This window comes from Poromitra crassiceps, assembly GCF_964638095.1.
Source record: "Poromitra crassiceps genome assembly, chromosome: 3".
Classification (NCBI taxonomy): domain Eukaryota; kingdom Metazoa; phylum Chordata; class Actinopteri; order Beryciformes; family Melamphaidae; genus Poromitra; species Poromitra crassiceps.
In genome coordinates, this window is record NC_139625.1 from 7,359,309 (window position 1) to 7,385,727 (window position 26,419).

The 26,419-nt window shown below is 43.9% G+C and overlaps 1 protein-coding gene across 1 annotated transcript in view; it reads left to right on the forward strand.

The window, feature by feature from the left end:
• Positions 1-734: 734 nt before the first annotated feature.
• Positions 735-26,419, forward strand: part of LOC310773733 (putative ATP-dependent RNA helicase an3) — a 97,076-nt gene continuing 71,391 nt past the window's right edge. Inside the window, exons 1-3 of the mRNA XM_083633671.1 lie at positions 735-789; positions 8,044-8,095; positions 18,091-18,153. Coding sequence (XP_083489797.1) covers positions 745-789; positions 8,044-8,095; positions 18,091-18,153 — 160 coding nt within the window. The 5' untranslated portion in view covers positions 735-744. The remainder of the gene's footprint in view (positions 790-8,043; positions 8,096-18,090; positions 18,154-26,419) is intronic.

Here is a 26,419-nt window from a genome sequence, read left to right on the forward strand (position 1 = left end):
ACACACACACCTTAAAACTACAATGACGTAATCAATAACAGATTACACTGAGGAAGGAGGAAGGATCATGCTCAGTGGCAGTGCAGATAGTTTTACTGGCAAGCGTTGATATCGAGGTATCGCGACAAACCAAAGTCTCGCGGTGTCTGGACTAATGACCGTGTAGATGCATCAAGCTAGCTAGCGTTAGTTAGCCAGAGAAAGGAAATATAATTTGAGTTGCATTCAAAATAAAAGCCTAAAATATTCACTTTGGGAAGAAAAAATATTTGAGTGTAGGCGTACAAAAGAACACAAAATATCGTACAAAAAATATGCACATATGCTGTGTAAACCTTAATGGAGGGGAGGGGGGACGCAAATGTTGAACATTGGTGTTTTATTGTCGTAACCGGAAGTGAGTGTTTTACTCCGGCTGACTTGACAGCGGGGGGCGCTCCACACAGCACAGCACAGCACAGCTCCAGCTGTAGAAACGCCATCAGCTGAGTGTGGATCGCAGCTCAAACATCCAGTCATTTCATTTGTCACCCAGACAAGTTTTAGTCCACATCAGCAGCACTTTACACAGCGACGCAGCGCTGCTCGGCCTACGGACCGCTGTCAACTGACGAAGAGGAGCGGGCCAGAGGAGACGTTAGGAGCAGCTATAGCTAACGGCTAACGTTACATCAAAGCAAGCCGCTGTTCAAACAAAGAGGTCCTTTTCTCAACGACAACATTTTCCCTCCATATTCACTAGTTATGAGTCATGTGGCCGTGGAGAATGTCCACGGTCTAGAGCAGCAGGTAAGAGACGTCACTTTCACCTGATAACGCAGGTAGACGGGTAGCTTGCCGACTAGCTTAGCCCGCAAAGCACAATGCTAACCAGATGCTATCGTGCTAGCTAGCCAGCGCTGGGTGCGCTTGGTTAGCACAGTCAGGATATGAGCAGACGGGGCTCGTGAGGGCGGAGCGAAAAGCCTCTGGACTACAGACGTCAAAACAACATGTCATGCACACATGACAAGAACATGTTCTGTTGGACGTTACGCAGCACCAGCCCTCATATACATTACAAATGCTTGCTTAATGCGTATTAGCCCTTTCACTTGTCATCCAATTCGCCCATTTTGTGTCTGTAAAAGGATGGAAGTAAGACAGGTGCAAAGGCAAGCAAAACATTAACATGGGCCCCGGCACTGGGTCACCAAATGGATTGGAAGTTGGAAACCCTCATTAATGTTTCGCTTGCACCTGTGTTACTTCCTGCCTTTTTTAGACACAAAATGGGTGAATTGGGTGGGAAGTGAAAAAGGCGAATGGGAAAACACGATTGAAGATGTTTCAATCATTAGGGTCCACTCTCAAAGGGGCAATCCACTGAAAAACACTGCTGATTTATTTTGCATATGATCTCAAACAACCGAAAACTGTAAACCGTTTTGCAGTCATTCATTTAGTTTGACAGTTATTGAGAGTTGAGTTCATTTGAGTTAAGTTGTGGACCAGTCATGTCATTTAATTGTACATGAATAACATCACTGGTCCACCGGAACTCAAATCAACTCTCAATAATTGTCAAACTAAATGGATGACTGCAAAACTGTTTACAGTTTTCGGATACGTGTGAGGTCATATGCAAAATAAATAAGCATTGTTTTTCGGCGGAGTGTCCCTCCTTGAGCGTTGCTGGAAAGTCGGTCATGCAGGAGGTATCAATACACGAAACATTTATTTCAGCGAAATGCCAGCTTTTGTAATTGGTCGCAAGTCTTATTTTGACAATCTTCCATGAAAAAAAACAAAAACGAAAACCCCACAGTGGAAGGCAATGGCGAGCCAATTTTAAAAGTTGAAATTTGGTGTAAAAGGTGCACTACTTTGTAGATGTGTGCCAACGACTCCAAAAAAACTCCAGTCATATTTAAGATGCGTATGGCGTGACATTCTCTATAGACGGTTTTAACTTGACAACAAAAACATTCTAAATTGAATCCCAGCTCACTTCCTGTTGCAGTGTTTGCTATGGACAGGAAAAAAAGGGAAGCAGAGCAGGACTGACAATTCCGTGAAAAGCGTCTATAGCAGAGAGACCTGTGTGTCTGTGCTAATCCTCTGTGGCACACAGACAGAGTGGGGTCATACGAAGCGTGTGAGCAGAGACTATGGACCATCTGGCTGTAACCCGAGAGGACACATGCTAAAATAGAGCCCAACCGGTCCCGTCGGCCCACCCTCCAGTGATAATCAAACGCACCCTTTAGCTTGCATCTCTCACTGCGTGTGTTGTGCAGGCTGGTCCAATAGTAAAATGGAGGTATGCGGTGCCGGAGCTGGCAGGACACATAAACAAAGCAGGGTTTGATAGCTACTGTCTGTCGGATAATATGCAGCATCAACATAATGTCATACTGAGTGCTGTCTAGCTCGACTGCCTCTCGCTTAAAAATAAATAAATAAGTACAAATCTCCTGCGTCACCAGGAAGGTAAGTTTAGCCAACTATGCTGCTGTCTGGCTGCCCACTTGTTTTATGCGAGAGGAAAAGCAAAAAAAACTCTTTAAATTACATAATAAATAGACGTTTGAAAGGTCTAATTCCACCAATAGGATTTAGTGACATCCACTTTCTTTGCACTAATCCTTAATAATTATGCGTCCCCCTTCTCAACTTAAGATGCAACTTAAAGCTGCTCAAGGCAAACATTTTCATGCAGAAATGAATCTGTCATATCAGCTTGAATCGGTAAGTGGTGCAGCAGCAGCAGCTGGTCTCCAACATCAGATGTGTTGTGTCGTCGTCGCGATCGGCCCTTTGGAGGCATAAAGCACCACAGACCACATGTGTGCAGTACTGACCTCACCTTACCGGGTTTCTGGGTATTGAAGTTCAAACCGTTTTCAAATAGTAAACATGAAATCATAAATTTGAATACATAAAGCATTCGCATTGGTCGTCATGATGGAGACATGGACAAAGCTATGCAGTTCAGACGTGCTGCTGGCCGGACCTTTGGCGAGGACTCGAACCTGTGGCTCCCGTCCTGTTAAGTCCCGCCTCTTCCCGTCGGGCTCTGCGAAAGAAAATATGAATGGTGATGAACGGTGAGGGTCAACAATACAGATCCTTTCCAAAAAATTAGAATATCATGGAAAGTTGGTTTTTTCCCCATAATTCCTTTCAAAAAGTGAAACTTTCATAGATTATAGATTCATTACACACAAAGTGAAATATTTCCAGCCTTTATTAATTTAAAATTTAAAAGATAACTTTGCAAGTCAAGAAAGTCGCACGTGGTGAAACGGTTCATAAGTTCTAAATCAGAAAGACTACACACAACCATTTGTGTACGTGACGTCTCTCCCGCCAGGCCATGTTGGTGGTGTTGGTGTGACGTGTTGTCCGAGATGAGTTATAGTTGATTGAGCGGTTTCATATAAAACTAAACATTACGTGACCGGAAATGGCCGATTTTCACGTGATCGGCCTCGATCGGTGATCTGCGCAGGTCACTCTAAATAGCCGATTCTGTGAGCCGATTTTCACATGACGTGCGCGCACCCCAAAGCACCGAGACAGGCACCCAGCCACCACACCACACACGCCAGCATACCTTCCTCGTTGTGGATTTTTTTCACCGTCAGTGAAGTAGACAAATCTCGCAGTTTGTCACACATGCAAATCGAAAATAAGCCGTGGAGACAGAGATGCGGCCGAGTCCCGCTCGGCTGGAGGCCAGTCTGAGCGGCTCGCTTCACCTCACTGGCCCCCCTCTCTCTGCTCTCTCTACCCGTGAAGCAGTGCTGCTGCACCCGGCCACAGTGCACAGCCGACTTGGCGAGGTGAACGCGAGCATTGTGTCCAGTATAACCATTCCCCGACCTGCCTTTTCCATTCCACATCAGCGCTGGTGCCTCAGCCTGTCAGTCATGTTGTAACGTAGATACAGGAGAGACTATTTGTTTCGTATTGCAAATAGAACGACAGACATAATAATAAAAATGCATCGGACTCACAAGTGTGCAAGGATTTCTGTGCGTGACGATATTTTTTCGGATGGCAGATAAAAATACGCATACCAAACTTCGGACTGTGTGTAAACTCCGCCTGATATTCAGACTGAAGATCGTTACTGTAACTCATAAACTCATTTCCCCTCTACTCAAGAGGACTGGTCTGGAGCCAGTCTATAAACTCCTTGTCCATGGATCATTTTGATGTTCTGTTGCACCTGTTTTCTTTTGGAAAAGTAAATGCATGATAGCTGTGGGATATAGGCTATTGGATTTAATTTAATTTTTGTATTCATTGTATTTGCACAAAAAAGCTCTGTCCAGTAGCCTAACCTGGAACACTTTTATTTTGAGATGTGTTTGAGTGAGATGGTCCTACTTCATGCAAATGATAAGATAAGATTATTTGGATCCCCATTAGATGTAAGAATTGTTCTATGAATCTTAATTTTCAAACAAAGTTACAAAAACGTTTGTGTAAGCTGTCAATTGTTGTTTTTAGAAAAAAAATCGGAATCGGCAAAAATCGGTATCGGCAAGTCAGACTATTCAAAAATCGGAAATCGGAATCGGCCAAGAAAATGGCAATCGGTGCATCCCTAGTTATAGTTGATTGAGCGGTTTCATATAAAACTAAACGTTACGTTTCGGTTTTATGATAAACTGTGACTTTCTTGACATGCAAAGTTATCTTTCAAATTGACAAAATTGACATGTGGACTTGATGGCGCAATTCAAACGGGATAAAAAAAATGTATGGTCTCTCGCCGTTCACTAGGGCTGTGAATCTTCACTGGCCTCACGATTCGATTCGATTACGATTCAGGGGGCTACGATTCGATTCAATTACGATTATCGATGCATCTTAAATCGATGCATCACTTTTTTCCGCAATACATGATTTATTTTTTCTCACTTTCTTTTTTCTCACTGTGTGGCTACTTTTAAAATAAAAGTGCATTTGGAATTGCATTGTATTATGATCCATAATTAAAATAAACAACTGCATGTACTTCCATTATATTTTATTTTATTTTATATATATATGTATTTTTTTAAATAATCGATTTTTGACATTTGTGAATCGATGCAGAATCGTGCACGTCCGCATCGCGATGCATCTTATAATCGATTCTTTTTGACACCCCTACCGTTCACCACCATTCATATTTTTGTCGCGGCTGGTTCGTACCTGAAGCATGAAGTAGGCGGTCACTTTCGATCTCTACAATCTGTCAATCAAACTGTTCAGTGTACGATGGAAGTTAGATGGAAGAAACGTAACTGAAGATGCCCGAAGATACGTTGACAGCAGTCTTACCTTTTTAAAGCAAATACCGATCACATTTTTTTTTTCACATTGCCTCCACTTGCTACCAAAACATTCTAGAAACTGTATATAAGAGCCTAGTGGAAAGTATTTTATCTTTGAATATGATTATGTGGTATGGCAATCTGAACATTAAATGGAGAAACAAGCTGCAGAGAATAGTGAACATGGCCTCCAAGATCCTAGGGAAGCCACAGAAGCAGCTAATGGCTCATTTCCACCACATTTTACTGCCCTGCACAGCTCGTCACCACTCGGCTCTATTCGTTTCGGCCCGATGGACGTTTCGCTTCCATCGCGGGTCATCTGCCCCCACCCACCCCCGCCCACAGCTGGTCGTCATAGCGACCGCATATCTGTCCTTCGCTTATAGCCGAAGTAGGCTATAACATAACGTTACAATTAAATCCATCCACATAACTTTTAAACTGTTTATGAAATACTGGTGCCTCTAAATGACCTACAGTGTACATGGGCAAATGTGACAATCGGCCAGGAGAATGGATATCACTTTGTAGTTAGTCAAACTCACAGGCATGCGGGGACGGGAGAGGCGCAACAGAGTGAAGCCTGTACCCCGCGGCCTCTCACCAGGCAAGACCGCGGCTTCACCAAACACCCGCTGCGGCCTAGCGGAGCGCTGCAGACTGCACTCAGCTACAGAGCTTGCAGCAGACTTTTTTCTCTCTCAGACAATTGAACACCCGCCACGATTTTATTTCAACGGAGGCGAAGGCAGCAACACAAAAGACTGATGGAAATATACATAACAGAAGAGAAGGTAATCCCACTAAACTGGTATGCAGCCGCCAGCATTGCATTGACAGTCAGTAGACAGAGTAAACACGATTCTGCCTGACCAATCAGTCGTCAACAATGTTTTCACGTCACCGTATGAACCCGGGTTCACAGAATAGAACCACGATGAGGCAGGTACTAAAAGTAGCATGACTCGACCCCAATACAACCCGGGCTGGGATAGTTTTTAGTAGTGGAATGAGACCATTTATCGAGTCGAGCGGAGCGGGATCGCGCTACTACCTGCGGTGGAAATGGGCCATAAGTAGTCTGTACGATGAAATAATTAGAAGTAAAGCTGAGAGGATCATTAAGGACCCCTCTCATCCACTGTTCAGTGAATTTGAACTTTGACCCTCAGGGAAGCGTTACAGACTATCGATGGCAAAGAGAAACATCTATAAGAAGTCCTTTGTCCCAGATGCTGTCATGGCAATAAATAAAACTAGGATGCGGTAGATTCTGCTTAGGGTGGTGCTTTCATTTCTTTCTTTGCGGAGGTTTTTTGTACAGGTCTTTTCCTGAATTGTTTTTGAATTGGACAGGTCGTAGACCTATGATTTGTAATTTTGACCTGTATTGTGAGGTGTAGCCTACTGCTGTGCATCGGTGTGCATGAATGTGTGTTTATGAAGATGAAGAATATTAAGCTGTTAGGCATTAACCATTGAAGCTTTAGGTCTCAAAGTTTTGAGATTTTCTTGTATTTTGTATTTTATTTTCTCCCCCTATGCAATGTTAATTAACCATAAATCTGCTCGCTGAGTTGCATTTGTTGTGCGGTGACATCAACCGCTTGGATGTTCTGTCTGTGTGAGGAGGCAATGGGAGGCGGTGGTAGATGGGGATGTCACGATACTAGAATTTCTACTTCGATACCGATACATCCCCGGGAAAATATCGATACTCAATATCATTTTCGATACCACGTGATGACGACACGTCAAAAACAAAGTTAGAGAGAGGGATGGACAGACTAGGGCTGTCACTTTTTCCCAAAATAAAGTTCGAGCGAACTTCGAATTGCCCGCAAAATGTTGCCCGCAAAAAGTTTTTTGGTTAATAAAAATAAAAATAAATCAGGCCAGGCCAGGCCACCGGGCATCGGCCCGACGTGCCCGATTATGCAGTCCGCGCCTGTCGATTACATCGTATAAATATATATAATATAATATAAAATATTAAAAGAATATTAAAAAAAAATCCTCAGCTGTCCTCATGGTCCAGTCAGTCAGCTCCTCTCCGCTGCTGTGTTAGCTTAGATGCTCACAGTCACAACACTGCCTCACAAACTTGGCTGCATCCAACTCCAGACAACTTTTCAGACCCTGGAGACAATCTTTCTCAGAAGAGACTAACGCGACAAATCTGGAGACTTTTTCTGACATGGGATTAACATTACCAGCAAGCAGCAGTTGATTAATTTTGGTTAATTAAATTATTATTATTATTATTTTTTTAATAAAAATAAATAATTCAAACAGGTCAATTACGTTCGAAACATGCCCCCCCTCCCCCACATTCGAAGTTAAATTCGAATTTCGAATAAAAAGTGACAGCCCTAGGACATATGCACACTTCTCCATAATCTAGGTCCGATAAAACTAATTAAAAACTTGACACTGACAGCAGATTGCCCATCGTTTAGTGTGTTGAGTGATTTTTCATTCAAATGAAAGCACTGCTGGTATCGAAACTGTTGCAAATGAGTATTGTATCCCTTTCAATTTTTTAGTATTGTTACTTATCGACACTATCAATACCCATTGCAAATGGGTATTGTATCGTTTCAAAATTTCAGTATTGATACTTTTCGATAGTATCGATACTTTTGACAACCCTAGTGCTAGATAAGTTTGCTCTGCTGAAAATGACAGACTGTCTTTTCCCTGATTGTCTGTGTCTGTGTTTCCTCAGCTTGCTGTCCTAGACTTGCACTCAGGGGACGTACAAGGCGGAGGCACTGGTCGTAAGTAGTCAAATATCAACTCTCATTTACAGGCTATTATAGAGCACCGCAGGGGATGACGTATTTTTGTGTAGTCGGAAGGCGGAAGTCCCGGACTTCCTGGATCTTAGGGGGGAAAGTCAATGGACTTCCTGCATCTTAGGGGGGAAAGTCAATGGACTTCCTGGATCTTAGGGGGGAAAGTCAATGGACTTCCTGGATCTTAGGGGGGAAAGTCAATGGACTTCCTGGATCTTAGGGGGGAAAGTCAATGGACTTCCTGGATCTTAGGGGGGAAAGTCAATGGGGATTTCACTTGAATGCATAAAATAAGGTTAACAAAAGTTTGTGGGAGTGGTAATTTGGGTTCAGCAGGATAATCTTCACCAACCTCAATCACTTCTATGTCGGGATGCACACAATTAATCGAAGCTCGATTGCTCGCTCGTTAAGGATTCACTCGAGCATGTGAAAATGTACTCGATCAAAACGACAACAAAAGCAACGTGCATTCTGTCGGTAGAACGGTGTTTTCAAATCATTTTTCAATGATCCTCCAGAGGGCGCAATGATATCACTGTAACAGACTGTTCGGTGTTTGGTATGCGAGGCTCTGTGTTTGTCCCCTCAAGAGTTGCCGTAGAACAGGATGTGTATGGGGAACGAGAGTGAAGCTTCCGTTGTTGACGCGCGTACTAGCTGTCTGAGAATAAATGTGGAAGCGTGTTAAAACGTTACAGCCCGACTCTCTCGTTTATTGTTTTATTAACAAAGTGTAAGTAATAGGCGGACCCGAACACTCGTCTACATCACTATAGCCCTTTTCAGACAAGCCATAAGATGCTCTGTCACTTGAACAGTGTTCATTCGGATAAATTGGCTGGCTCCTCTTCCTCAAACCTGGAGCAACCCACCATCAACTCAAAGAGGAAGAGTTGCGATGCGCGGCGAGCAGAAAAAGTAACCCAATCGATCTGCAGGGTTATAGAAAAAGACACGATGCCCAGGGCCCGAAATTAACTTTTTGACCCACCGGCCAGTGGCGGGTAGATGGAAAAAATCTACCCGCCAAGCATATTTCTTACCGGCCAAAAAAGAAAACGCATTTTTGTGTCACATATATCTATATATATACATTTTATTCAATACATTTCAAGTAGATAAGGTATTACGTTGAAGAATACACACTTAAATAAGAGGCCAGAGTAAAATTTGAAGCATATTATTTTAATATATTGATTGATGATTGATTAATCAATACATGTCAAGTCAATCTTATCAATACATGTCAAGTCAATCTTATCAATACATGTCAAGTCAATCTTGAGCTTAAATTGTAACCTAATGTTAAACATCATCAGACTCCTCACTTGAAGGTTTTGTAAACATAATTTAAGAGCTGTGACCCACGGTGAGCAGAAAAAATAAACAATCTGCGGTAAGTGAGACCCTGTTGGACCTAGGCAGTAGGGCTGGGACGGATCAGAAAACCCACGGATCGGATCGCGTGACGGATTTTGAGCCACGGATCACGGATTTTTCGGATCAGCAAAAAAAAAATATATAGGCTATATCAGATTTTTTCTCTCAAAATTTGATTTTCGATTTGAATTTTTAATACTATTATACTTCTCTAACCATTTGTTGCCCTGCACAGCTCAACATTTTTTTTTCCCCTCATGACACAATTTATGCTTTTACTCTGAAGGCAACTTCCTGTTTTAGGTGGCACTGCGCCTAACTTCCTGCCTGTTGCTTGCTAACGTAGTCACATGACACGGGTACAGACCAGACCGGGTGAGTCTGGAAACATAACGTTGATGCTACGTTATGCTACTCGGTGGCCCCACGTGTTGTTTTGTTGTTATGTGTCCAAGGCAACATTTCACCGTCCGGTGATATGTGTTCGTGAAACGTGTGCGCGCGTGTGTGTGCGTGTTGTGGCTCTCGCTATGTTGTGCAGCGCGCAACATGCTGCTCGCATTCCTGTGCTTTTTCAGAGGTGTTGAAATAAGTTTGTGTGACGCTGTCTTTAGTAGCCACTAGCCACAGCCTTCAGAGAGACTTTACAGCGAAGGGATGAGGAAGCTCACTTGTGCATGCCATGATGATGCCTGTCTGTGTCTGGCTGCGCTGCAGGCGTTCTCATACACTAACGTTAAACGTTAAATGAAACGAAGGGGGGGGGGGGGGGGGGGCGGGGTCCGCCCACAACGTTCCGAACCGTGTGCCGAACCGTGGGGGCTGATCCGTACGGGTCACGGATTATCCGTGATCCGTCCCAGCCCTACTAGGCAGCGGCCGCGGTGTGGATTCTGGGCAAATGTTGACATGTCTAAAAGTTATGCCTCTACATTTTTATATGTTTCATAGCATAGGCTATGCTATGCAATGCCGTGAGAAATATACAATATGTTGCTGCTGTATAAATAAAGGTTTTATTGATGAAAAAACGCATTTGGTATTGTTTGGACAAGTTTGTATTTTGAATTACAATTAATCGATTGATTGATCGTTTACATCAGGGGTCAGCAACCTATGGCCCGGGTGCCACCTCTGGCACGCGAAGGGTTAACCGCTGGCACGGCAGCGCACAGCAGCAATAACTGCGCAATTGAGATTTTTTGTAGAAATGTTGAAGTGCCCTGCTGTCAAATGACCTACTTCACAGCCATTTGCAATTGTGCGGCATGTTACTTAGGATATTTAGGGTAGTGACTCACTCTCTGCCTCTGATTGGTTGCCTTCCATGGAAGCAGCAGAGCAATGCCACTATCTTACTTGATTGCTCGGCTGCTGCCATAGAAGGCGACCAATCGGAGGCAGAGAGTGGGTCACTACCGTAAATATCCTATATACATGGCTCTGGGCACTTTGGGCAGCAGAAAGCAGACGAAAAATGCCAGCGCCGAAGACAGAGAAGGACCGTGCTGTGTATATTGTATAGTGCTTTACTTCAATGTCCTGACTTTGGAAGGAATAACGTTACATTTTGATGTGCGAGTCATTCATGTTGGTGTGGCACACTGATTGACAAGCAAAATTGAAAATGGCACTTCATATCAAAAAGGTTGCCGACCCCTGGTTTACATGATCAATGATCGATTGTGGAATTTGTGGAAAATGTGAATCCCTACTTCTATGCCTTTTTGAAACATTTTCTAAGTTAAAAGAAAACGCATTTACGTTTCAGCGAACACGTTGGAAATAAGTGCTTGCACTTTTACATGTTTATCCCTTGGATTTTGTTGTCTTTTATATCCATAATAAATCGAATCAAATTCAAAAATCCTAAAAGCGATTGACGTTTATGAAGATTATCCTGCTGAACCCAAATTACCGCTCCCATAATCTTTTGTTAACCACAGACTTGTGCTGCGCTATTAATCTAATCGCAATCGCGATGTCAGCACTAGAGATGTCAGCACTAGAGATGTCAGCACTAGAGATGTCAGCACTAGATATGTCAGCACTAGAGATGTCAGCACTAGAGATGTCAGCACTAGAGATGTCAGCACTAGAGATGTCAGCACTAGAGATGTCAGCACTAGAGATGTCAGCACTAGAGATGTCAGCACTAGAGATGTCAGCACTAGAGATGTCAGCACTAGGGATGTCAGCACTAGAGATGTCAGCACTAGAGATGTCAGCACTAGAGATGTCAGCACTAGAGATGTCAGCACTAGAGATGTCAGCACTAGAGATGTCAGCACTAGAGATGTCAGCACTAGGGATGTCAGCACTAGAGATGTCAGCACTAGAGATGTCAGCACTAGATATGTCAGCACTAGAGATGTCAGCACTAGAGATGTCAGCACTAGAGATGTCAGCACTAGAGATGTCAGCACTAGAGATGTCAGCACTAGGGATGTCAGCACTAGGGATGTCAGCACTAGAGATGTCAGCACTAGAGATGTCAGCACTAGGGATGTCAGCACTAGAGATGTCAGCACTAGATATGTCAGCACTAGGGATGTCAGCACTAGGGATGTCAGCACTAGAGATGTCAGCACTAGAGATGTCAGCACTAGGGATGTCAGCACTAGGGATGTCAGCACTAGGGATGTCAGCACTAGAGATGTCAGCACTAGAGATGTCAGCACTAGAGATGTCAGCACTAGAGATGTCAGCACTAGGGATGTCAGCACTAGGGATGTCAGCACTAGAGATGTCAGCACTAGAGATGTCAGCACTAGAGATGTCAGCACTAGAGATGTCAGCACTAGGGATGTCAGCACTAGGGATGTCAGCACTAGAGATGTCAGCACTAGAGATGTCAGCACTAGAGATGTCAGCACTAGGGATGTCAGCACTAGGGATGTCAGCACTAGAGATGTCAGCACTAGGGATGTCAGCACTAGGGATGTCAGCACTAGAGATGTCAGCACTAGGGATGTCAGCACTAGAGATGTCAGCACTAGGGATGTCAGCACTAGGGATGTCAGCACTAGAGATGTCAGCACTAGGGATGTCAGCACTAGGGATGTCAGCACTAGAGATGTCAGCACTAGAGATGTCAGCACTAGAGATGTCAGCACTAGAGATGTCAGCACTAGAGATGTCGCGCAGCCGGACACACAGAGAGCATAATAGCCTAGCCACCTACAGCGCTCGTCGCAGATAAAGAGGGAGAAGGGTGGAGAGAGAAGCAAACTATTTTTTGCAGATCTCAAAAGCAGGTAAACCACTGTTGAATTAGGGAGAATGTCAGAATGATGTCAGAAGGAGGAGAGAGCAATGAGCGCTTCGTCAGTGCGCCCTGCAGCCTGGAGGCTTGGGGCGGCTGGGTGTCGTGATGTGCTCTTCAAAGTGGAAATTCGTTCAATTAGCAACACGTTTCGTTCTGAGCTTTTAAAATTGGTTTCTGCTGGTTTTATTAGACTGTTTCCGACACCTGCAATAAGATAATTCATTTGAGAATTGTGAGCGTGAGTATGGGTTTTTTCCTCCGTATTTCCCCCGTCTGCGATGCGTGCAGCTCCTATCATAGCCTATCATCACAGCCTATCGGAGGAATGTTTTTGTTTAGTGTGCTGGAGGATTCAACGTAGGGGTGGGCGATATGGCAAAAATATCATATCACGATTTTTTCAGGCAGGATCACGATCCACGATCTTATCACAATTCTTTTTCATATTGGTTTTTAAGACTATTTTGCAAGTTACTGAACAGTACAAGTACAACCAAACTAATTCCAGGGTTCGTACGGCCATGAGAAACCCAGAAAACTCATGGAAATGTAAACTACAATTTGTTTTATAAATATTTTCATGTCATTAATTTACGCTGAGTTTCCAATAATTCATGTGCTAAAAAAGAATGTTCACAAGCATGCAAACACTATCTATCTATCTATCTATCTATCTATCTATCTATCTATCTATCTATCTATCTATCTATCTATCTATCCATCCATCTATGTCTTGGTTCACTGTTATTTATACAGTAGGTTTGGGCGAAGGGACGAATATATTGGCTATCTGCGATTGAGTTGCGTGATTGTCATTTGTCAATTTGCTAATTTAATGGAGAGAGAGAGAGACCGACAGACAGAGCGTGGGGACAGAGCAGAGACATGCGGCTCAACACACACACACACACACACACACACACACACACACACACACACACACACACACACACACACACACAGCGTTGAGCAGTGAGAGAGAGGCGGGGGGGAAAGAAAATAAGGTGGAGCAGAAACGCGCTCTCCTGAGAATACGAGGCAGCAGGATGAGGGCAGATTAGGAGCAAATATGCGTCCTCGCATTTAAAATAACTGCCAAGTCCGACTGAAGCAAATGAAACTCAAACTATCAAAAAGAGCAGCCGAGGGAGGTACGGTGGTGCAGTGGTAAGCACTATCGCCTCACAGCTCGAAGGTTGTGGGTTCGATTCCCACCTGGGCCGATGTGAACACTGAAGGAATGCGTGCCCGTCCGCATGTCCTCGAGTGCCCACCACCTGGGTGGGGTTGGCAAAAGGGCCTTTCTGTGTGGAGTTTGCATGTTCTCCCCGTGCCTCCCGGGGGTCTCCTTCATATAGGAACCCCCTTCACAAAAACATGCAACATCCTGGTTGCTTATATGGTTCCTCCTCTGATCGTTAAGGGCGCCTGTTCAGAGGGAGGGGAACTGGTTGGAATAGCGTGAACCTCCCACGTGTTATGTCCTACTGGTGAAGCTTCCTCGGGCAGGTGAAAAGAAGCGGCTGACTTGACTGCCCATGTCTCGGAGGATGCATGGAATCAGTCTTGGCCCTCCCCAGATCGGCAGAGGATGGAGTAGCAACCAGGATTGAGTAATTCAAATGAGCACTAAACGGGGGATAAAAATGGGATAAAAAAATCGGGAACAAAAAAAAAAAAGAGCAGCCGAGATTCAGACACTTTTTGCGCGAGTTCCGCTCTATCTGCCCGTTTGTCTCTCTGCCAGTGCCCGCATGTCTGTTTAGTGTGCGTGTGTGTGTGTGTTAACGCTGTTCATTGTAACGAGCAGAGCGTGTGTTTAGGCTATTGTCTGGCTCCGCCCCCAAATTAATTAATGCTATTTTTAACATCGCTGGGATGACGGGAGGTCCTTGTCAAGGAAAGCCCTGGTTAAGTGTCTGTGTGTGTGTGTGTGTGTGTGTGTCAAACCAACTACCCCTCCGCTCCGTGTTGTCATGCTGCTGCACTTTGCAAAGTGCAAAGGGGGAGGGGAGGAAAACTTGGGAAGCGTCTTTCACACATAGAAATGCAACTGAACTGATAGAACGTGCAGTGCATGTAGCGCGATTCTAACGATCTGTCTGGAAAGGCAGATCGTGGAGCCATTCTGATCGTGAACGATCTAAGATCGTCATATCGCCCACCCCTAATTCAACTTGTCTTTTCGTTTTGTTAATGTGTTTTTTTCTGCTTGTAGATGTAAAAATAAACGCTTTCTAATGGAAATAATAAAGCATTTGTTGTGGTAATGGTTTAATGGGGCACAGACAGTCAAATAGCGCATTTTAATCTTCTCAGTTAACCGACCAATTGTCGGCCAATGAGGGTCGGTTGTCGGTCAAGAAGATTTTTCATTTTCGACATCCCTAGTCAGCACTAACTAACTTTGCAGTCTGAGTAGGGCTGCACAATTAATCGTATTTTCATCGTCATCGCAATATGAACATGTGCAATAAACACATCGCAAAGACGGCCCTGAAACGCAATGAATAACAAAAAGTGGTTTTATTTACATGCCTCATGCATTCCCACTCAGCATCTGATCATTTTGTCTTGTGTTGTAAATCCAGCGTACACCTTTCCCTTGCAACAGTGCGCTCCGCCCCCCCGCCAAAGCCCAAACACGCTGTGTGTAGTTTCAGCTAGTCAGTGTGTATTTCATTTCTTTATTCAGTGGGCATAGGCTATGTTTGGGGTCTATGTTAGCATTATGAAAGCAGAAAGACATAGGAACTGTATAGCTAATATGCGTACTTTAATATTTGTTTATTTATCGCAAGTCGTATCATCGCTATATTGAACAATGTTATCGCACATCACAAATTGTCCTCATATTGTGCAGGCCCAAGTCTGAGCCATCTTCTATGTGCTGTAACACAGTTGCAGTTTCTATTTTTCTGGCGTTTCTTTTTTACATGTTTGGGACAGGCAAATGTCTCAAAATGTTTAATTCTTTTGAAAGATAATTTTATTTCAAATTGTTTTATTTATTTCGTTTTAATATATTTTAAATTGTAATATATTGAATGTATTTTAGTCTGTGATACGTGAAACCGTGGTATTTTTGTCCAAGGTTATCATACCATCAAAAGCTCATGCCGGCACATCCCTAGGTACTATATAGGTATAGGTATTATACCGCAATCGCAAATTGCAATATTGTAAACCATAATCGCTAATCGCACCTTTCCCCCAAATCGTGCAGCACTACCACACACCTTATTTTATGTATTTAAGTGAAATCGCCATTTAAAAACCCCATTGACGTTTCCCCGTAAGATCCAGGAAGTCCGGGACTTCCCCGCCTTCCGACTACAAAAATACATCATCCCTGCGGTTCTCTATTGAATGGAATTGTGTGAGGTATTCTCTTGCACGTTATGATTTTTTTTCCCCTTCATTGTGATGCACGTTCACAATGACATAGTAAGGGTGTATTCACACCTGTAGGTCGTTTGCTTTGTTCCGATTCAGGTACTTAATTGATACAATTGTTGCATTTGTGCCTTGGTTCGTTTGTGTTCACACAGCCACAAATGAAACGGTCCAAATAGTATTGTCAAACTTCCTGGATTGGCCAGCAGAGACTCTGATAGGCTAATAGCCTCTCGGGATGGACAAAATAATTCCCAGAGATTTTCCTATATGATTATAAAAATGCGTTTTGTTAGACCTACATTTTAGGCTATGTCGGGCGTCCGCCGTGCGAAGAGAGAGAGAGAGAGAGAGAGAGAAAGAAAGAAAGAAAGAGGGAGGGATCGGGAGAGAGAGAGAGGGAGAAAGTTCTTTATTTATTTATTAATGTATGCTATGTAGCCTATGTAAGCCTATGTATTTATTTAGCCTATTTAGGCTATTGGGAATTTGGAGATAGAAGATCAAAGACCCTCGCAAATTCTGCTATTAGGCTACTATCACGGAGATGAGGATTAGCCGAGACATAGGCTATATGAACACCTGTCCTGTCAGGAATAAAATATTAATAAATAATTTAATAATAACGGACATTTCGAGGAAGACATACAATCAGTCTGATTGTCTGATTGAACCAGACAATCTTATCACAAAGAAGGCTGGCTCTGATTACCACGATTTGTTTTCATTTATTGAATGGAGACCAGAGAGAGCGAGAGAGAGGGCGGTGTGCTGCGCAGCACACCGCACGCAAAATCCGTAGAGATTCAACACATTAACGTTGCTTCCCATGGTCCGAGGTAAGTTGATTGAGTTCAAACTGCTGATGTGATGATCCAAAAATCCCCCAAAGTTTATCGATGCAAGTCACAAGTCGCCAAAACAGGATCTGAAAGATGTTGTTTTTAGATAAAAATGTTCGTTCTTCAGGCCATTACGCACAGCGCAGCTGACTACGGCAGCTGGTTTATCCAAAAATGCGCACCGTTTACTGCTGTTGTGGCGGATCGAGGTCGGCTCACGTTCTCACCACAAACGAACCGCACCAGAGTTCGTTTAAAGCGGACCGAGACCACCCTTTCTTGGCGATCTCGGTCCGCTTGTTTTGTCCCGCATCCGAGTGCGATTGCTGTGTTCACACTCCCCCAAACGAACCGCACCAAGGGGGAAAATGCTCTCCGTTTCGGAACAACTGCTCCAAACGAGATAGGTGTGAATACACCCTAAGAGGTGGCCATGACAAGGAGAACACATGATGTTGTTGACCAATTGGGATAGTCTAAGTCTACACGTAGTATGTGGCATCTTTCACAACAAAATCAGAAAAAGGCTTGTTTTGCTATTAAATAGATTTTTAAATTTTTAAATTAAAATTGGTCACAAATCCAATGTGTGAAAGGTGCAGGTAGGCCGCACTCTAAAGGACAATACTGACCATACAATAGACTCAGCCTCTGTCACTCTCTGCAGGGCGATACATTCCTCCACATTTACGGAACAACGAGCCTTCCAAAAATGGTGAGTAGGATCAAGTTAGGGAAACAAAAGTGTCTGCATTATTGACGGAGACCACATCTCGACACAGGGGGGCACTGTTGGGCTAAATGTTGAAAACAACTAAGCTGATCAGATAGGTGCCAGTTTGAATTCAACTAATTCAATTCCCGGGAATGGGAAATCTGAGCGGGGGAAGTGAATGAAAGATGCTTCCCCTCCCTCAAACAAATATTGTCAAAGTGCCCTTGAGCAAGGCAGTTGCTCAGCTCCCGTGTGAGTGTGTGGGGGGGTGGGGACCGTCACTGTAAATGAGTCTGGATGAGCTAATGTGCTGTAGAAAGTTGCTTCCCTTGGGTGTGCAGGAAGGTAATGTTTTGTCTTGTCTCTGGTTCAGGAGGGAATGCGTTTGCTGCCGGTCGCCCGGGCGCCTACACCATGGCTCCTCCCCCAGCCACCTGTAAGTTCCTCCCTGCACCTTTCTTTCACCCAACCACTGATTTAGTTTTGCAGTGTTGTCTCCACGCAAAAGCAACTGAGAAGCACTGCCGGCAATTAGGGCTGTTGGAACAAATCGTCGGTATTCGAATATGATCAGATTTACATAAATATGATTTGATATTAATATCGCTTGCCAGACTATCTCCCTGCACTGGTAGACAATAGGAGCATTCAAGTAGCCCAATTCAACCCTTATGGCACAAGTGAATCGCATTGGCATTCAACAAACATGATAACAAAATTAGCTAATTCATCTGCATTAAGTGGCCGCTATTAACTTTGCGCATATTAATTAATTACTCCCGGAATAACTCTCATGCATGTGGAGGATCCCGTCAATATCCAATGAAAAACTATGAGGCAAAAGCAGTCAAATAGCGAAGTCATTCTTCATACACATTTATTTCTGATACCAACGCACACGTGAATAATAGAGGGAGGAGTGGAAGACTCAATTACATCAAAGACAACTACAAGCTAAAAGTTTGATGACAGTTGTCAAGTCGGCCAGAATAGAAGGGAAAACTTTCAAAATAAAATTACCATTGCAACTTTTTTTGTGTGTGATCCGAAATACCCCAAGTACCAAAGAGGAAATGGAGAAAACATTTGCACAGAAACCTGTTTCAAATGAACATAATGTGCCTTCAAAAAGTCAATTTTAACCCGCAGTGAATCATGCAGTAATACATTAGCGCCTTTTGAAAATAAAATCGTCTAGCTTCCGTTTGCTGGGTTCAGTTGGACTCTGTAACATCAGAAAAATGATCAGTGAAAAAAAGATCACCTTGACCACGGATGGATGTGACAGTCACCGCACACTTCATAAACGAGTTTAACTCATTCAGTGCCAGCCACTTTTGGAGAACGGATGCTCCCAGTGCCAGAGTTTTCAGAGCGTTTTCAGTGATTTCTCGAGGCCCACAGAATATTGTGTGATATTACTATGTAAACACCGAACACGCACAAGAACGAGCTGGCTCTATTGTATCATCAGCAAAAAAAAGTTTATTGATACCATTTTCCGTTCTTTAGTTATGAGCCGGAGAAGATAGGTTGTTTTCAGCGTTTTCAGGCTTTTCAAATTATTAGCTGAGATAATCCGCCTTTTGTGAAATGCAGCATTTCAAGCACATTCACTGAGTCTGAAGATAATATTTTCTGATGTAGTGACGTAGTTGTTGTGTGATGCCCTGCGTGCACCACCCCCCTCCCCCCCTCCCCCCGTAAACTCCTCCCCACACTGCACACAGCCTCACGCAACCATTATATTTTCGGAGTGCTGCGTTTGTGTGCTGCTGTCGGCTCTCAGCGCCACAGCAGGGAAGAGCCAACCCGGATTGCTGAATGGTTTGGCGTCAGGGGCTGCTTTCCTGTCTGCTAATCGGGTGGAGAAACTATACAGACAGACAGACAGACAGACAGGGACAGAGGGGCTCAGTTGTGAGCGCGGATTGACTCCTGTTCGGAGCCAATGTCAGCTCCCGCGACAGAGCAAATGGCTCTGGGAGCATGCATCGGGTTGTCTTTGATCCACGGCTTTTAGGCTGTTTCTCGGACCTGTCTCTAATCTGGACTGCACCGAGGAAGCACTGTCGCCACCTAATGAGTCCGTAAAATAGGTTATACACCTCCAATAGCTACTATAGTTGTACAGGAGCTGCGGAAGGCTTTGATCGACGTCCCACCGTCAAAAAACGCATTGGACGTCGAAGGACGTCCGTGGCATTCTACGTCACTATTTAATTGGACGTCGAAGGACGTCCATGGCATTCAATGAGTTAATAGTAAGTTTAATATAATAATCTTCTCATGTAATGTCACTAGTGCAGTGCCCGTTCCCCCCATGCACCACCCTGTGGGCACTTCCCACCACACTGCACTCCGTCCCCCTAAGCGCACTGCCCAAGTTTGAAGTCGATCCAACAAACGGTTCTCGAAAAATGCGAAGGACAGACATACAGAAGTCGATCGGAAGGACAGTCCTGGAAATGCGTGAAAGCTGTGATCTTGAGTCAAGTCAACTTTATTTGTATAGAGGGTATGCACGTGATGTCACAGAGGCAGAAGTCACTGTGGGGTCATGCCCACTGAGTCACAGCAAGACTGAGCTTGAATGCAGTAATCAGCCTAGATAACTGACACCTGCTGCTCAGGGAGGAATTTGACACTCATTTTGACACTCATTCCCGATTGAGGGGGCGTGTTCCAGTGGGTGTGCATACCCTCTATAGCCCTAATTCACAAGCATGTCTCAGAGGACTTCACAGAGAATATGTCTAGCTAAATCTAGCTGACACAACAATAGCAATTACAGTTGAATTACACAAAGTTTACCACTGGCATTTCTCGGGTTCCCAGCAACACACCCGCCAAGTTTGAAATCGATCGGATGAATGGTTCTTGAGATAAACTACTTTTTGTTGCCAGTAGGTGGTGCTGTGCCGAATTTGCACAACATTCATCACTGCTCTGTCGGATTCCCAGCAGCGCACTCCCCAAGTTTGACGTCGATCAGATGAATGGCTATCGAGATAAATGAAGTCAATCGGACGAATGTTTCTCGAGATAAACTGCTTTTTGTGTTGCCATTAGGTGGTGCTATGTCAAATTGCAAGAACGTCCTGCTAAGCGCACTCGCCAAGTTTGAAGTCGATCCGACAAACGGTGGTTCTGCCTGGCCCGGGAGGTCTAAGACAAACCACACCAATTTACTTACGATGAAGCTAGAAAAATCCAATGAGGTGACCTAAATTGACTGTTTTGAGTGATTTTAAATATAATAAATTCTGAAGAATAAGTGCCCATTATGTTTTCCAACCCCTGGCCTAACTTCTAACTGTGGGCATGTTGCGACGTTTGTATGAGCCAAATACCACGTGTGTGCGTTGTTATCAACTGTTATTGCTAACAATGGCTAGCCTGGCTAGAGCTAACCCTGGCTGGTATTCCGACTTATATATTAGCCTATCCGTTTATTGAGGTTGAAAACAATATACAGTATCATCATAGCAAATCAGTGACATCCAGAAATGGGGACTTGGATTTGAGAGTCATTCTTAACTCGTGCATACACAGTGACTTGAGAGTTGTCCTCAAAGACTTTAGACTTTACTTGAAATTTGGGACCTGTGAACAATCATTCTTTCTTCATTTGACGCATTAACATTAAGGGAATGTCTAATAATAATGTCAACTAATCAACGCTGATACTGTATTTGAATAGATAATGGAGTGAGGATAATACAGTACATGCTTTGAATTCAAGCTCTACCGCTAACAGTTATACACACCACACGGCTGTAGGTTAGTAATGAGAGCAATAAAACTAAATACTAACTAACTAACTCAAACTAAACTAATAAAACTGTCTGCAGACGTGAAGGGAAAGTGGATGAGAGATGTGTTTAAATCGAGATAACGGCAGCTTATAGTAGTAGCGCCAACGTAACGTTACTGTGACAGCTGCAACGCTATCAACAATGTGACCACTAGGGATTGGTACCGTTCACATTTGAACCGATACCGGTACGATACCGGTACCTGGAATTCGGTACGGTACCCAAAACGGTACCATTTTCGGTACTTTACACGCTCTAATAACAAAAAAATTACAGTTGTAAAAAAAAAAAAAGTCCAAACTTCTCAGAGAGAGCGGTCGGTATTCACTAAAGCCTTCATATCTCAGGCTCTGTAGCACATAGAAACATAAAATAAAAAGCATTTGAGAGCTTAACCCTTTGGCTTTTCGTATTATATTTGCTCTAATGTTCATTAAAAAAAAAAAAATCTTTAACCCCAAAAAATAAAAATAAAAAGATTCTAATGCATTTTAAGAAATGTTAATAAAGATTACGGCAAATGTAACCCTTCCAAATAAAAAGCCACGGGTTTAAGCTCTCAAATGCTTTTTATTTCATGTTGATAGCTACTATACAGGCTGAGGAAATACGTTCTGTTGAACCCTTGACAATTACTGCAGCAACGTTAGCGTTAACGCTAACACGTTAACGTTAGCGATCTCTGTTTTGCAGTCGTTGTGAAGACAGTGAAAAGCCCCGTTATCTAACAACCACAACGGCAGTGAAACAACTTATCCAGCTAATGCTAGCTAATTAAATAACGTTACCTGATGTTGTAGTCGATGCCTCTCTCAACGTTACAGCTGAGGAGGTGCTGCTAACGTTAGCTGCGGTGCGCTGCCTGCTTCATTCACCCTCAGCCTATCTACGGTAATACGTTACAGTCTTCAGCATTTAGCTACTGTAAATATATCTTGTGTTTGACCATGCTTCCTCAAGTTTGAGGTGTTTCCCTGGCCAGCTTTGCAATTCACATCACCCAGTGTTGTCTGAGTCTATCTTGGGAAAGTGTAGCCACATTTTGGGGTGGTCCCGTTTGTTGACGTTTCAGGTAGAGTGACGTACTGACGTAACGCGCTCTCGCGTGTTGCCTTAAGGTTCCGTCGGAATTTCTATTTTACCCACTCTCTTCTATTACTCAGATGCGTTCAAGTACCGAAATGAGGTACCGTTTAATGTCATGTGAACTGATACTCGGTAGTACCGCCCACTTTCGGTCGGTGCCTGTAAAAGTACCGCGTTCGGTACCCATCCCTAGTGACCACGCAACCGGAATGACGCGGATAGAAAGACACGTGGAAATGTAATTTTAGGCAATCGCAAATATTGATAAAGTTATGCGTTTGGTTGCAGAGATGACCCAGCTCTGCCTACTTAGCCTCAACGCGAGACTCAGTCATTCTTCCTTCTATCATCTCGGATGCGCGGCCCCTATAAATCCACTGCAAGTTCAGCTAAATGGCTGCACGCCATATACACGTTATCAATCACAATAAAACTGCACCCACCTCCGAGACAATGTTGTTATCCAAGATGTGGGTGCCATGGCATTCCCAAATAGTGCGTAGTTTCCAATACCGAGCCCATTCACATGCCGGAGCCGATGCTCAAAATTGTAAATGGACCATATCATAATTACATCGTCGGTGGCAACAATATATATGTTTGTACTTCCAGCGACGGGCGATATGGCGTTCTTTACGATGATGGTTGATTAAAGAAAAGACGTGATGTTGACTGATCTTTTCTATCTAGCATATAGCGTTAGCTCAACTCAAGCCCCTGTTTGGTAAATAGCGCTAGATTAGCTACCATGATACATGACCGAACAGGGCATCAGTCAATAATATCACACAATGTTGTCTTTAATCAGGTGGAAGCATTTTTCAATCAAAGGTGAAACGGCACAGATATTATGGTTATGAGGGACTTACCCTGGCCACACTTAAACGTTACCAACGTAAGCGATGTTTTTTCTCCCAGCATAGATCTGCAGAGGCAGAGACGGGGGATCATGCCTTCGCCATCCTGGGATTTTTTTTCCGCTTGCCGCAACGTTAGCCGGTTGTTTACTTGTTTAATTGTTGTTATTGAGTCTATTTCTGCAATAACTGCACTTTATGGCTGTTCACTCAACGAAAGTGGTCGAGGCGGTCAACAACGGAGGCAGCCATTAGGCGTTCCTGAGCGCAGTGTTTTTTATTTTATTTTTTAAATATTTTTCCCCGATTTTTTTTATCCAATAAAGAAAAAAGAAAAAAACATCGCATGGATGCATAACTGGGACGTATCCTCAGTGATGTACCCTGGGGTCATAGGATGTTTCGGGTCTCGCAACATCATACACCCTCGCCCAGGTGACCCAGCCGGGGCTGGCCAAGCCCCAACTTACGTCCCAGTAGCTACCCATGGTCAGCCCTATAGGGAGGGTCGAAGGTGGTCACGTGGTCAGGGCCACTCAATCCGCTGCTCCGGAACTACTCTGCTGGGACCATTTTTATCCCCCATTCCCCCATTAGTGCTAATTCAATTTATTTATCCTGGTTGCTACTACTCCACCCTCTGCCGATCTGGGGAGAGCCGAAACTGGCTCCATGCTTCCTCCGAGACATGGGCAGTTAGCCAGCCGCTTCTTTTCACCAGACAGAGGAGGCTTCACCGGTAGGACATAGCACGTGGGAGGTTCACGCTATTCCAACCAGTTCCCCTCCCTCTGAACAGGCGCCCTTAACGACTAGAGGAGGAACCACATTAGCAACCAGGATATTGCATGTTTTTTGGTGAAGGGGGTTCCTATATGAAGGAAACCCCCGGGAGGCACGGGGAGAACATGCAAACTCCACACAGAAAGGCCCTTTTGACGACCCCACCCGGGCGGTGGGCACACGAGGACATGCGGACGGGCACGCATTCCTTCAGCGTTCACAGCGTCCCAGGTGGGAATCGAACCCAGGACCTTCGAGTTGTGAGGCGACAGCGCTTACCACTCCACCACCGTACCCCCTGAGCGCAGTGTTGTGTCTTGGTCGCTCCGCCCACCTTCAGAGAGCTGTGGCTTTAGGTGCGTTCGATTTCTGTTCAGGCGGGAGGGGCAGAATCTAATAGAAATTAGTAAATTGTGAATGTTCTATTAATATTGAACTAAGAAAAACAGTGTTCTGCACTCCGTCAGGTCCCCATTGGCGCACTCTGCAAGTTTGAAGTCGATCGGACCAACCGTTTTCGAGATACGCGAAGGACGGAGAGACGGAAACAGACGCGTTAGTCAAGTCAAGTCAAGTCAAGTCAAGTCGAGTCAAGTGTATTTGTATAGCCCTAATTCACAAGCATGTCCCAGAGGGCTTCACAGAAAATATGTCTAGCTAATTCTAGCTGACACAACAGTAGCAAATTACAGAGAAATATAGAAAATATAGAAATATAGGACAGAATGGGTAAAGGTAAAGTCCCACTGATTGTCACACAATGTGTGAAATTTGTTCTCCGCATTTGACCCATCCCCTGGGGGAGCGGTGAGCGGCAGCGTGCGCCGCGCTCGGGAATCACATGGTGATCTAACCCCCCAATTCCAACCCTTTGATGCTGAGTGCCAAGCAGGGAGGCAAATGGGTCCCATTTTTATAGTCTTTGGTATGACTCGGCCGGGGATCGAACTCACAACCTCCCAGTCTCAGGGCGGACACTCAGACCACAAGGCCACTGAGCTGGGTGCCATGCTTTAGGGTAGAATGGGTGCCATGCTTTAGAATAGTAGGGGAATAGTGGGGGAGGAGATATCAGGAAAGGGAGGAGGTGGGGAGAGTGCAGGGCGAGTGGGAGAGGAGAGAGCAGAAAAGTGATGGGGTGGGGAGGGAATGGTAAATGTTGAGGAGGAGAGAAGGTGGGGACATTTTATTTCTTTAATTGGAAATTATGAAGTGAGGTTTAAAGCCAGAAATCTCAGCAGCTGGCCATGTAATCACTGAGTTACTGGACTAGACTTGATTTCTTAGCTATGGTATGCTTTATGAATCAGTAGCCAGCTAAGTATCGTTAGCTATATGAATCAGTAGATATATGAATCAGTAGCCAGCTAAGTATTGTTAGCTATATGAATCAGTAGCCAGCTAAGTATTGTTAGCTATATGAATCAGTAGCCAGCTAAGTATTGTTAGCTATATGAATCAGTAGCCAGCTAAGTATTGTTAGCTATATGAATCAGTAGCCAGCTAAGTATTGTTAGCTATATGAATCAGTAGCCAGCTAAGTATCGTTAGCTTTATGAATCAGTAGCCAGCTAAGTATCGTTAGCTATATGAATCAGTAGCCAGCTAAGTATTGTTAGCTATATGAATCAGTAGCCAGCTAAGTATTGTTAGCTTTATGAATCAGTAGCCAGCTAAGTATTGTTAGCTATATGAATCAGTAGCCAGCTAAGTATTGTTAGCTATATGAATCAGTAGCCAGCTAAGTATTGTTAGCTATATGAATCAGTAGCCAGCTAAGTATTGTTAGCTATATGAATCAGTAGCCAGCTAAGTATTGTTAGCTATATGAATCAGTAGCCAGCTAAGTATTGTTAGCTATATGAATCAGTAGCCAGCTAAGTATTGTTAGCTATATGAATCAGTAGCCAGCTAAGTATTGTTAGCTATATGAATCAGTAGCCAGCTAAGTATTGTTAGCTATATGAATCAGTAGCCAGCTAAGTATCGTTAGCTATATGAATCAGTAGCCAGCTAAGTATCGTTAGCTATATGAATCAGTAGCCAGCTAAGTATCGTTAGCTATATGAATCAGTAGCCAGCTAAGTATCGTTAGCTATATGAATCAGTAGCCAGCTAAGTATCGTTAGCTTTATGAATCAGTAGCCAGCTAAGTATC